Source organism: Melanerpes formicivorus, unplaced genomic scaffold (genome assembly GCF_026170545.1).
Source record: "Melanerpes formicivorus ecotype bairdi unplaced genomic scaffold, bMelFor1.0.p_v2 SCAF_10, whole genome shotgun sequence".
Classification (NCBI taxonomy): domain Eukaryota; kingdom Metazoa; phylum Chordata; class Aves; order Piciformes; family Picidae; genus Melanerpes; species Melanerpes formicivorus.
The window spans coordinates 6,053,938-6,067,363 of record NW_027142362.1 but is presented as its reverse complement, the minus strand read 5'-3'; the positions used below and the strand labels follow the sequence as shown (position 1 = coordinate 6,067,363).

At 55.4% G+C, this 13,426-nt stretch overlaps 1 protein-coding gene across 1 annotated transcript; it reads left to right on the top strand.

The window, feature by feature from the left end:
* Window positions 1-1,292: 1,292 nt before the first annotated feature.
* Window positions 1,293-9,995, top strand: RHCG (Rh family C glycoprotein). The gene is made up of 10 exons (XM_068144353.1): window positions 1,293-1,650; window positions 4,966-5,152; window positions 5,578-5,728; window positions 6,491-6,638; window positions 7,049-7,215; window positions 7,903-8,040; window positions 8,385-8,521; window positions 9,035-9,159; window positions 9,485-9,558; window positions 9,690-9,995. The coding sequence occupies exons 1-10, from the start codon at window positions 1,440-1,442 to the stop codon at window positions 9,753-9,755; spliced, it is 1,404 nt and encodes a 467-aa protein (XP_068000454.1). The 5' UTR covers window positions 1,293-1,439; the 3' UTR covers window positions 9,756-9,995.
* Window positions 9,996-13,426: the final 3,431 nt, after the last annotated feature.

Here is a 13,426-nt window from a genome sequence, read left to right as displayed (position 1 = left end):
CTTGCTCAGCCTGCAGGCCACAATTAGATGCCATCAGCAAATTTGGGCAGCTTGCCTGGGCTGTAGTCTTTCATCTCTTGAAGACTGACAGGCATCTTGGGGATCTGCAGGCAAAGGAAGGAAGTGGGATTCATTTGAAGGACTTGCCCAGCTCTTTGGGGAAAGAGTACATGGTTCAAAACTGGGGGGATAAAAGGAGTGATGTGTTTATGTTTATTAATTAAAGGAAGCCTCACACCAGAGGAGGAGATGTTTCAGCTGCAGTGCTGAGGTCTCCAGCACCACCTCAGAGTACTGCCCTTGTTTGTGTAGCCCCAGCCCAGCTTGCCCTGCCAGGAGGATGCTCTGGGTAAGCCACTCCAGGAGATGGTGGGATGTGTCACTTGAGCATCCCTACAGATACATGGCAGCCTTGGTGAGGCTGTTGCATGTCGGGGGTGGGGGGGAAGGACACAGACCTTGGCATTCAGGTTGAAGCACATTATTTTCCTCCTGGGAATGCCCCCCAGACTGCTTTCCCAAAATCCCAGCCCAGTGACTCAGGCTGCCTTGGCATGCACGTGGGGAGGCCCCCATCTCCTCTTGGTCATCCAAAGGGAGCGTGGCTCAGCCTCACTTCATGTTGGTCAAACTGAGCCAGCTGCTCTGGGTAAGGAGGGGGCAGCCCCTGGTAGATGCCCCTTGCAGCAAGGCTGTGTCTCCCCATCTCTGCACCCTGGAAAGAGGCTTGCAGGGGGAAACAGTCCCTCGTGATGACAGTTTGGTGTTGCCCAAGAGGCTCTGGGAGTTGCCCTGCATGGGATGGTGAGCCTGTCCCTCCACCCTGGCTCATAAGGTGTGGTCAACTGTCCAGATGCATGCTGCAAAGCCAAGAGCAGGATGGTCTCACCCTGGGACAAAGGCACTCCTGGGGCTGTTACTGTGCATGGCAAGATAGGTGGTACAGATGAGAGCTGGAGCAAGGGGCACCCTGCTGGCACCTTGCCTTCACCCTCAATGCCAGCTAGGGAAAGGAGTTTGCAGAGCTGAGGGGGGCCGTGAAGGGAGCACTCAGTGAAGGGAGAGAAAGAGTTGAGGGTGTAGGAGTCAGGATGCTCCTGCAAGGGGAAAGGAAGGGGTGTGGGGCCGGGCAGAGCAGGGGGCAGTACACCCAGGCTCCACTCCCCGCTCACGGTGGCCTCCAGTCTACTCGTCCCGAGGGAGGCAGGGCTCAGAAGTGCTCGGAGCAGCTGGAAGCGAAGGTGCCGAGGTCTGTCCCTCCTCCCAGGGAGGAAGGGGGGAGAGGAGCAAGTCTGCCGAAGCCCTGAAACGTGATCCTGCCGCAGGCACCTCCCTGGGCCCCACCTCGCCCTCTCCAACTTATATATGGCACCTGCCGTGGCCGAGCGCGGGGGCTGCGAGTTGGCACGGGCTGGGGGGGCCCTGGGGAATCCCTGTGGATGGAGCGGCCGAGGCACCAGGGGATGGCCAAGAACACCTCCATGCGCTGGCGGCTGCCGCTCGTCTGCCTCCTCTGGGAGCTGGCCATGGTCGTCCTCTTTGGGGTCTTTGTGCGCTTCAGCCCCGAGGCCGACGCACACTGGGAGGAAGAGAAGAGAGAGATGAACCTGACCAGCGACATCGAGAACGATTTCTACTTCCGATACCCGTGTGAGTACTGCGGGAGCCTGCTCCTGGGGCTGGATGCTCCCCATCCCATCCCATCCATCCCCTCCCGTGGCAGAGCCGCTCAGAGGCGGCGGCTCCGCTAGGTGCTGGCAAGTTGAGCTCTTGCCTTGAAGCTGTTTTGGGGTGCACCAAAGAACAAGAGAGAAGCCTCGAGGCTCTCTTGGGGCTCTGTCGGCAGGGCACCACTGCACCAGCACATGACGTCTGTTTTCCAGGAATAGGGCTGACGTGTTCCTAGCACCCTGCAAGTTTCGGCTTGCTGCCCCCTCCCTCAGCTCTGGATCAGAGCAAGCTTTTCTGTGCACGAGGAGAAACGGCTGTCAAGATGCTGTGACATCTTCCTCCCATTCCTACACCCTCCCCCTCACAAGTAAATCACCCTTTAGGTACTGGCATTTTGATGCCAGGCTCCCAGGGCTCTTGGGCCACTGCATCATATTGCCACGAGGACTGTTCGGGTGGCGAAAGCCCTTTCGGCCAGGCAGTGCCTTTGGCTGGCTTTGATCTCCAGGGCTGGTCATCTTTGGGAGCCATTCAAAACAGGCTGCTTCTGCAGGCAATTGTTTCCAAGGAAGCAACAGGCCTGAGTCATGCATCTATTTAGAACATTTCCATTAAAAACACCTGCTAAATCAAAGCAGCTATAGAAACCTGTGGCTGCTGGGGATTAGCTGGCTCAGAAAAGGATTTGCTTACAGAAACCCACTCCTCAGCCAGCTTCCAGCTTAGTTTATGGCCATGGGCTCTCCTTAGAAAGATCTACCCTTGGGACTAACCCCTTGCATGTTAGCATAGAGCAGCAGCAGTGCCTGAGGGCTGCTTTAATCACTGATGTGCTGGAAGGACATTAGGGGTCCAAGAAAGAGCTTGCAGGAGCCAAGGATGTGACTTCTCTTCTGTCCTTGGATCTCACCCCTGCTCTGCAGCGCCAGACGTTCCTCCTCAAATGGCTGCACGGATTCACAGGATCACAGATCACAGGATGCTAGGGGTTGGAAGGGACCTCTGGAGGTCTTCGAGTCCAACCCCTCTGCCAGAGCAACTAAATCAACCTGCTTAGTTCAGCTTAGTTTAGAGCTGTGTTTCTGCTTCAGATTTGAGGAAGGGCTGACGCGCTCAGAACGCCAGCTGGTTTCCCTCCGTTATCTAATCACAAACATTCTCTCTCTGCAAGGATGGACAAATCATGGCAATGTGGTCTAGCCCTGGCACTGAGATCCCTGTGTCCATCCAGCACCGCTCAGAAGAGCGGTGGGTCCGTAATGATGTCTCTGTGACCACTGCTATCCATAGGACCTGTCCACAGTGGCAGAGGGATATGAGTGACAAGCTGACAGCTCCTCCCAGCCCAGAGGTGATTGGCAAGGCAGGCACTGGGAAACCTGTGGGTGGCTGTGCCAGTGGTGCCCATTGCCAGGTCCAGTGTCACGGCTCCTTCTTGTTTTGTATCACACATTGATGTTAGTCCCTAAGGGGTGACTCTTCTGCTTTCTAGGGAAAAGAAAGGAGATCCTTCAGCACCGGGGGCATTCCCAAAGGCCAAACGCTTCCTCTCAGTAGTGATGGCAATTGTCCTGCCACAAAAGTGGGGTTAGAAACATTTTAGTGTATGGCAGCACCTGGGCTGGCTCCAAGTGAGGTCAATGCTGTTTTTCCCAAGGGAATGCAAACGTCGAGAGCTGGCAAAAGGCTTTAGCCTGGGTGCAGTTTGGAGACCTGCTCTTCCTCCTGGGTTTGCACAGGGTCTAACGCACAGTGGGCATCTTCCGTGTTTTCAGAAGGTGCAGCATTACCTCTGGCCTGTGTGCTTCTGGTTCTAGGATGAACAAGGAAATATGTCATGCAAATGGCAGGGGGTAATTCTAGCTGTGTGCTGTACTGCTTACCCTGGAGAAGAGGGGTGGGGAGAATAAACGCACCTGCAGAGGAGGAGTCTGGGGCATTGCTGGGTAAAACCAGAGCTGACCAGTTCTTAGGACAAGCAGAGGAGTGCTTTTGAAGACCTCAGCTGAGCAGTCCCAGCTGCAGAGCTTGTCTCCTTCATTTCTTTCCCAATTATTTCACAGGCACGGGGGGCGTTTTAAAACCAAGCAGGCTCTGCAACATGGCACAACGTTGCTGGAGCTTGTCAAAATGCTCAGCCTTAAACAAGGCTGCAAGACACTGTAAAGCACCAAAGGACAAAAGCCACAGCGTCTGCAAAGCCACACTTCACCCAAAATATTCACCCAGTACTTAGTGGAAGCAGCAGACACAGCCACCCTGTCCCTGAGGGAGCACGTTTGGGGCTGCCGAGTTTCAGCACAGGTTTGGTGTGGAGCAGATTCAGTCAATTTCCTTTGCCTGCCCTCTGGGAGGCACCACAAGGGTTGCTGGTTGAAGCGGCTACAGAGGTTTGTGTGCTGCACAAGGTTGCACTCGCTGGTGTAGCTCCATGGACGCTGTGTTTACCGGCTCTGCAGTGCGGGTTTGCTGGTGGGAGGATCCCTGTGGGGGATGGCAGCCCTGGCCCTCCTGCTCTGTTCATGGGCAGAGTGGCCTGCAGCGTGAGGGGTTGCATGGTTCAGTTTGTAAGTATGCAGCGTTTCAGCTCCCTTAATGGCAAGGCCAGGCTTATCTGATGGAAACCTGCAGCATTAAAAAGCACAGCGGCTTTACTGCCCTGGGAAGCCCTTGGAAGAGGCTCACGCAGGTCTGGTTTCCCCCCCGGGGAAGGGCATCTGAGGGGCTCCACTTAGTGGGAAGAACTGGGTCTCTCTGGTTTAAGCACTGGAAATCTCTCAAGGTGGGGCTCCTGGTCTCAAGGGTGTTTTGCCACTGATTTCAGTGGCATTTAAGTAGGTGTTGTTTTGTGCTCTTTGTTCTGAGCCATCACCAGGGCCCCGCCCTGGATGGACCTACCCCAAACCACCATTCCTGTGTCGTTAACAAACTGCACTGCTCGTTTCACACGGCATTTGCCAAGTTTTGTACTAAAAAAGGGTTGGAGGGAAGAAACCTACCTGCATAAAAAACCCTGTTTGCCTATGTATGCTCCATTAGTCTCCAGTCTTCTCTTGCACACAACTTTTAATAAACTTCTGCTTTCCAGACTGAGCCTTTTAACCAAAAGCAGTTTCTGAAAGCTGAGCAACTGTCAGACTCAGAAAGCTGGGGATATGGGACAAACACACCTTTGTTCTCTTAACTTCCCCTCTAGTGCCACTGATCCAGTTGGCTTCCTTTCACCACCCAGTTCAATTAGCACTCTCAGCCCTGCTGTCCCCACAGAGCTGACAGACCCTTCCCTCTGCACAGCTTTCCAGGATGTCCACGTGATGATCTTCGTGGGCTTTGGCTTCCTCATGACGTTCCTCAAGCGTTACGGATTCGGAGCCGTGGGTTTCAATTTCCTCCTTGCTGCCTTTGGGATCCAGTGGGCTCTCCTGATGCAAGGCTGGTTCCACTCTTTCAAGAACGGGAAGATCCTCATTGGAGTGGAAAAGTAAGGGGGAGATGGGCTCTGGGATGCCACCTCTTGACTGGCCAGTGGAAGAGCTGGGATGGGAGCCAAGCATCATGCAAATAAGTCTTTAAAATGTTCTTCCCTCTGCATACCTCTACTTGCGTTCCACCCCTTGGCCCAAAGGTAGCTGCCATTGTAGGGGTACTGCTCAAAGGGAAATGTGAGATCAGTGTCACTCCTTAGTCCCAAGCCAAGCACCGTGGACACGGTGCTGAGAAAACACCTCCCACGTTACTTAAAAACACCTTTCTTGGACAGTATGTAAGGATGGGAGGAAGGTCAGTGGGAAATCCAAGGCTGTCTCTTAATCATCTGTTCTCCTTTGGGTGGGATCTCAAGAGCTGGGGGTGAGCTACCAAAGAATATTGGCTTATTAAACTGCAATTTCCCTTCCCCTTTCCCAGCCTGATCAACGCTGACTTCTGCGTGGGCTCTGTGTGCATTGCCTTTGGGGCCATCCTGGGCAAAACCAGCCCCATCCAGCTCCTTGTCCTCACTTTGTTTCAAGTTACACTCTTCTCAGTGAATGAGTACATCCTCCTCAACCTGCTTCATGTAAGGCTTTAGGCAGCACCTGCTTGGTTCTGCTCCTTCCTCCCTGCATCTCTCCAAATTGCCTGCCTTTGCTACGGCTTCACCAAATAAGCTTTTGGAATGCAAGAATTCTGCAAGAATGAAGGAAAAGTAGAGAAATTATGAAGGAGAGGGTCAGGGGGTGTTAATTCCCTGAGGAGGGAGATCTTCTGGGCTTTTGAACACAACCTTGGCAATTCAGTGTCCCCCTGCCACGGCTCCCGAGGCAGACAAGGAGCCCTAGCACAAAGGAGCAGTCACTCCCTTCCTGCCTGAGGTTTCCCTCATCTATTTTCCCTGCTGGAATATGGGTGTTGTAGAAGGAAATCAAGTTACAAAGAGGATAAGAGATCTGCTGACAGAGGTAGGGTTCCTGCTGGGTCCTGCCCTCCAAGAGAGGGTTTGAAGGGCTGAGATAGATGCAAATGAGCTCCCAGAAGACCTGAATGCACTTGGGAGCCAACCTGGCTATGCTGCAACCTGCCTGCCATGGAAACAGGTCAGAAAGTTCCCTCTGCCTCAATGCCTTCCAAGGGGAAGCTGAGAGGAACATCATAGCCATGCATAGGACCAAGTAAGCACAACAGCTAGCAGGATCAGATCATTTTCATCAACATCTCCCCACAACCGAGTGCAGGCTGGAAGGATGACTGGGCAGGCAAGCTGGGCATGATGCAAACCAGACCTCAACTCCAGAATGAGTGGCAATTGCAGAAGCAAGCCTCTGTCTTTCTTTGGGTGCAGGTTAAGGATGCAGGTGGCTCCATGACTATTCACACCTTCGGAGCCTACTTTGGCCTCACAGTGACACGCATCCTGTACAGACCCAACCTGGAGCAGAGTAAGGACAAGCAGGGCTCCGTGTACCACTCTGACCTTTTTGCCATGATTGGTGAGTTGGCCTGCACTTTGGGGCTGCTGGGGCATGCAGACCACTCAGGGGTGCTGGGACATGCAGACCGCTCAGTTGCAGAGAGCTGGTCCCTGCTTTGTCTCTGGGGAAAAGCAAACTGAAAGCAGGATCTGGGGCTGAGAAGCTCTGCATCCTGTCTTCCACCTCACAGAGCTCCCTTCAGCAGTAGCTGGGCTGGGCTGGTGCCTGGACAGACAAGGATGCATTTTGTTTCCCCCTCTTTGCCAGCTCCTCCTGATGCTGGTCCCATCACAGGGGAGTGTGCAGCTGCAGGGCAGCAGGACTACAAGATTTAGCTTACCCTGTGCAGGATGATCTCCTTTAGAGGGTGTTTTTCAATCCCTCTGCTCTCTCTTTCCCCTTTCTCTTCTTCACCCCCACCCCACCAGGTACCCTGTATCTATGGATGTACTGGCCCAGTTTTAACTCTGCAATTTCTGATCATGGGGATGCCCAGCACCGGGCTGCCATTAACACCTACTGCTCACTGGCCGCTTGTGTCCTCACCACCGTGGCCTTCTCCAGTGTGCTTCAGAAGAAAGGCAAGCTTGACATGGTAAGCTGCGAGCAGAGAGCTCTGCAGGGCCCAGGCCACTTCTAATGAGGCTGGTTGAGGGTCCAGGAAACGATCAACACTTCTCCTTTGCTGAACAGATACTGGGTTACAGGGCATAATGATGAAAGCAGCATCTGGGGAGAAACCCAGAGGCTGTATTGAATGAGCAAGTGGGAAGTGAGTCCTGCCGTGCTTGAGATGCAGGGTGATGCCCTGCACATGGTGAATCTAAGCCACAGCAGGCACCGGACCTCCTCTGCCTAGAGAGCTCCTGACGGGCATGTTGCAGAAGCATGCTTGGCAGCGCTCCTCTGCCAGCCGAGCAGGGCCTGCACGGCAGCTCGTGAGCAATCAGGGGGCTGACTTGTGCATGTTCTGTGTGTGGGTGACATGTCTCTGTGACAGCAGAGCTTGCATGACACACGGGTGAGACAATTTCCATCTCATCACAACTCCCCACCCATATTTGTGGATGCAGGGAACGTGTGTGGTACGGGGAGTGGGAGTCCATGTGTGCCTGCGCTGCAGACAGAGGCTGCCTGTTCCCCTCCTGTTTTTCACCGAGAGGCAGGAGAACAGGCCCTGATTTCTCTTCTGGAAGCGGTTTCAGAGCCGACTCTCCCACTTGGCCACTTGCACCAATTGCAGTCCCCCCGAGATGCCAAGACAGGGTGGTTGCTTCTGCAGGTGCACATCCAGAACGCAACGCTGGCAGGCGGCGTGGCTGTGGGCACCAGTGCGGAGATGATGCTGACTCCATACGGCTCCCTCATCGTCGGCTTCATCAGTGGCATCGTGTCCACGGTGGGGTATGTCTACCTCACGGTGAGTGCTGCCCTAGGGGCCTGCAGCCCTGGTCCTGCTCAGGAGACCAGAAATTGGAGACACTCCCCTTTGATGGTTCCTGCTTTCCACCATCCCTTACGTAGATGCACTTCTGGCTCCATTTACTGCCCCAGGATGCTCAGGAAGGTTCAATCTTCCCTCAGGAGAGAGTTTGGAGGATATGTTGTTATTTTTATCTTGAATTTGGCTCCACAGCCTTTAGCCCTTTAATGGGACAAGACATCACTCTTCTTTCTCTGCCTTTGGCAGTCCTCAATGGAAGGAACTAATCCTTTGCAGAGCTCTGCTTATGTCTGATCTTCCTCTACCTCATTTTCCTTCAGCCTTTTTTGGAGTCCAGGTTGCACATTCAGGACACATGTGGCATCCACAACCTCCACGCCATGCCAGGCCTTATTGGGGGCATTGTAGGGGCCATCACTGCAGCTGCAGCCACAGAGGATGTATATGGAAAGGAAGGGTAAGACAGCTTGGACGTATTCCCTCTGAGAATAGATTTCACCTGTGGTTCCTTGGGCTGGGAGCAAGGAGCAATGAACAGCCCTTGTCAATTGCCCTGTTCCCACTCAAAAACACGGGGTACACTGACTGTGTCAGACTTGGTGAAGTGTAAAAGACTCCTCTCCTGCAGCTGGCTCCTTGTGGCATCAAAAAAGTCAGCCACAGCCCTACTGCTTGGCATTATTCTAGGTCCCAGGTGGGTGGGGAAGCGCTCCTCCCTCCACCCCTGCATTGTTTTGGGGAGCCAGGTAAGCCTGAAGGTCTGAAATACAAGATGAATGTTTATATTTGGGCCTCCTCCAAGGTAAAGCTTTGCCAGGGGCTAGAGGGTAAGGAAGTGAGAGGTGTTTTGTGTCATTGCATCACTCTCCTGGTCCGCTGCAGAAGTGGGATGGGGCTAGGGAGGAGTCCCCAAGGGAGCGGGACATGAAGATCTGCCAGGAGCAATCCTCGCCATTTCTGCCCTCGGCAGGTTCATCAAGGCATTTGACTTCACCGGCGTGTACCAGGCACGGACACCCAGTGTCCAAGGAGGGTTCCAGGCAGCTGGCATCATGGTGTCCCTGCTGATGGCTTTTGTCGGGGGTGCCCTTGTGGGTAAGCAGGAGGGGAGCATGGAGAGGGGAGTGTTGAGCCTATGACTGACATGGAGGTATCCATGCACTGTGTGTCCTTGCCACTCGCATTGCAAGAGTCGTAGCCCTGGCTTGCTGCCATTTAGACCGCCCCCAAGCCCAAAAGAGCAGGGAAAAGCTGGCAGCCAAGCAGGGGGTAAGGTCAAACCGGTTTAGAGAAAAGGGGAGATTGGCACCAAGCACCTTGCTGCCGGGGTGGGTGAACTCCAGCCACCCACACCCCACATCCCACACGGCACCACGGCCGTGCGAGCACCCTGCCCACCGCCCTGCCCGCCTGCTTCCAGGGGCCATCCTGAAGCTGCCCGTCTGGGGCGACGCCGCCGCCGAGAACTGCTTTGAGGACGACGTGTACTGGGAGGTGAGGCGAGCAGGGGCGCACCGAGGGTTTGGGGCCGAGGCCGGCGGCGGGCGCGGGGCGGAGGGGGCGGGAGGCACCAGGTGGCGCTGTCGGCCCGCGGCCTGAGGGGGCTGTGCCGTGCCGCGCCGCAGGTGCCGGAGGACGAGGAGAGCGACGCGTACCACATGCACAACCCCGACAAGCCCGCCTCGCCCTGAGCCGCCCGCCGCCGCCCCCTGCCAAGGGCGATGCCCCTCGGGGGGGCGGGGGGGCTGCCCGCCTGCGAGCCTGCCCTCGCCGCCAGCCTCTGCCCCCATCACAGGACCGCGGGGACGGCTGCGGGGTGAGGGCAGAGGATCGTTTGCTCCCCGTGCTCAGGCGGCACCTGTCTCTGCCCTTCTCTCCTGCTTTTGTAACGAGCTGTTGTGAATAAAAATAATAAGGTGTTCTTCTTTCCAGCCCTGTGCCCCCGTGTGTCGGTAGTGGGGCAGAACAGGGTGGTACCCAGGCTCTCACAGAGCAGCTGCTGGGAGAGGCTTTGGCTGCCGGGACTAAAGCGGAGGTGCTGGGACACATCCGAGTCCCATGGGGCCAACACAGATGCACAGGCGATGGCAATGTGGGGATAGCACTGGCTCGGGGCCCGCTGCCTTAAAATAGAGCGGCTGGAGGCAGCTGCCAGGCTCTCCACGGCAGGAGCTGAACACGTGTGGGAAGCACAGGCTAGGCTGGTGGGTCTGGGGGGGCACTGAACTGCAGCAGTCATTCCTGCACTCTTCCAAGACCTGGGCAAGGGCCAGCTTTGAGCCCAGCTACACTTTTACACTCTGCCATCATCTTCTCTTCACCTGCTCTGCTGAGGCCTCCATCTCTGATCCTTGGAAGCGATGGTTGCATGTGCAGCACAGGCAGACCAGACTCTGCTCTCTTTGGTTTCAGCCATTTCTTCCAGTGGTATCAGACCACTCCTTCCACTTACCAGTGCTGTCCTGATAGGAAGAGCACAGCACCTGGCTCTTAACCAGCCCATCAGGCTTCATCCAGAATTGGGGGAGACAGGAATGAGAATCAGGCCTAAAACCTGCATGTTTGCCAGGGTGATAAGATGTGAGGAAAAGGGGAGGGGGGAGAAAGGAGGGTAGGAGGGCTGATAGGTCTGCTCACCACATCTAGCTGTAATTCTCACACCTGAGGGGGGGAGTCAAAAGTAGCTATTCACATCCCCTTGGGATATGACACCCTCATTTTCCACTCCGGGTAAAGACAAAAACCCCTTTACAACATGTTTCTGGAATTTGTCAGCGGCTGCCAGCAGCACCATGTTAATTAAATGTCGGCAAAGATGGAAGCAAGAGGCTCTGCTCTAATTGGACACTTTGCTTGGTGGAGCTGAAAAACATTGTGACAGAGGAGGAGGTGCCGAAACGCTGTGTTCCCCTGCCACGGCGCGGGGATGGGGACAGCCAGGCACAGGAGACGCTCTCTTCTGAACCCCTGTTGCCTCCCCTTTGCCTGAGACAACCTCACTGTTGAAAAAATAGAAAGTCTACTAACAAAAGGCCTAAAATCTTCCACAGGAATGTTCTCAGTGGCGTGGGATGCAGGGAAAGGGCTTACTGGCTCGGGGGAAATGCAGAAATGTCATAGCTGGGCCGTCAGGAGCCCTCTTGCCAGCTGGTGGTATATTGTGTGTTGTCTTACAATGGCAAAGGCAGGTCTGGCAGGGATCAGGCGTGGTTTCCAGAGACTGACCCCTGCAGGGACTGAGCATACGTTCAGCTGCACCCTTTCCCCAGGGTGAGGACAGGGAAGCGAAAGGCAGTTCCTGATTTCCATGTGCTGGGATCTGCTGAAGGAAGGAGATCTCTCAGCCTCTTTGTGCGGGGGAAAGGATGTAACAGCCATTTTCTGCTCACAGCTTCAGCCAGAGCGCCTGCCAGAAGCCACCACAGGGATGTTTACTGACATGCACTGTAGACAATCTCATGTTAAAAAGGGAGTCCTGAACTTTTTGCCCCAAGTCTGCCAAAACCTGAAAACAGAAGCAGACCTTTTGGGCATTGCATTTCCTACTGTGTCACCAAACTAGTGTCCCTCTCTCCTACCCTGTTTGAGCTCCGGTCATGCCCCAGGTGAGCCAGCATTCAGCTGTACATCCAGCCCCTGTGGCCTCCAGTCTTTCCCCCCCAGGCAGCTTGCAAGGGCCTCCAGGGGATCAGTGAAGGCAAAGTCTGAGTGACCTTCAATGCCTTTAGACACTGGAATGAGCTGCCCAGGGAGGTGGTGGAGTTGACATCCCTGGAGGTGTTTAAGGAAAGATTGGACGTGGCACTTGGTGACATGGTCTGCTCAATGTGGTGGTGTTGGGTCATAAGCTGGACTTGATGACCTCAGAGGTCTGTTCCAGCCTCTGTGTTTCTGTGGCCAGCCCACATGTCTGGCAGGTCAGATCTGCCAGCACCGGGAGCTGGTCCTGTGCCAAGTGCGTGTGCCGGGACAAGGAGCCCCGACCCTGCTCCCCATCCCTCCGAGCTCTGCCTCCTCCTCGTGGGAAGACGCCTAAACTGCCCAGGCTGCTGGGCAGTGAAGCGTTTTATTGCCCATGCTCTTGCAGGGCTCTGTCTGGTCTCAGTACCTAAATCACTCGCTGGGGCTGGCCTTGCAGCTTTAATTCCCCGGCAAACAATGCTGGCGCGTTTGAAGTGCGGTCGCGGCCCCAGCGGTGGACGGGCGGTTTCTCAACGGGGGAGCGCGGGGAGCAGAGGATTGGGGCTGCTCCAGCAGGCGGGAGGACGTGGGAGAAAGGGGTTGTCGATACCCGCGGGGATTAGGTGGTACAAATTGGCTGGGAAGCACCAGAGCCATTGACCAAAGTTGTCCTGGGGCAGGTTCCCATGGGGGGGCTGGATGAAACAACCTGCCTTCAAGGAGGCTGGAAAGCCCAGCCTAGCTGCTAATCCCCTGCAATCTATGGGGCACGGAGCAGAAAAGAGGTAAAATAAAAAAAATAAAATAAAAAAAGGGAACTCTGGTGTAAAGGTGGTGTTTTCCCCAAGGGGATGGGGTGGTGGTAGAGTGGGAAGGGGGTGGGGGGAACAGCGTCATTTAATCCTGCTTTTAACAGGCAGGTGGTGAGCTTTGCTCGCACTCCTGCTCCTGTGAGCTGAAGCAGAGATTCTGGAGGGAGGCCTTTGCTCGCCTCCACTGTCCCCTGCTCCTGGCGGGGACCCCGGTGCCTCTGCAGAGGGTCCCCATCCGCAGGCCTGCCCAGGAGGATGGCGATTGTGTGCTTACATCTGTTGCCGTGCGTGTGTTGGTGAGCGCGGCTGCAGGCACATGGTGGAACTCCCAGATTTAGATGGGCTCCTTGCCTGCCCCACGTGCTGGCCGCGGCAGACCTCTTGCTGGCAGTGCCTCGAGCCTTGCAACCCCACACACCTGTGTTCAGTCTTCTCGACCATGTTCAAGCAGCACACTGAAAACCACGTTGTCCATGTTGCCAGAGATGTGGGAAGGTCCTCACATACACACACGCCAGCCTGCCAGCCACAGTGTTGCTGTGCACGTCCATCTACCCTTGCCCTGCACGTCCGTCTGCCCTTGCCAGGCACATCCATCTGCCTTTGCCAGGCAGATCCATCTCCCTTTGCCAGGCACATCCCTCTCCCTTTGCCAGGCACATCCTTCTACCTTTGCCCGTGCGTGTTGGACCTGGTGTGTCCACGCCTGCGTGAGCCCCGCTCCAGCCCCTTCTGAAGGAGCGCTGTAAATTGTAATCAGATTAGGGCAGCCGGTCGCTTAGGGCCCTTGAAAAGGGCATACGTCCCCTCATCAGTACCTAGCATTGAGTCACACAAAGGGTCTAAGTAACTCTGCGGGGGTCGGGCCC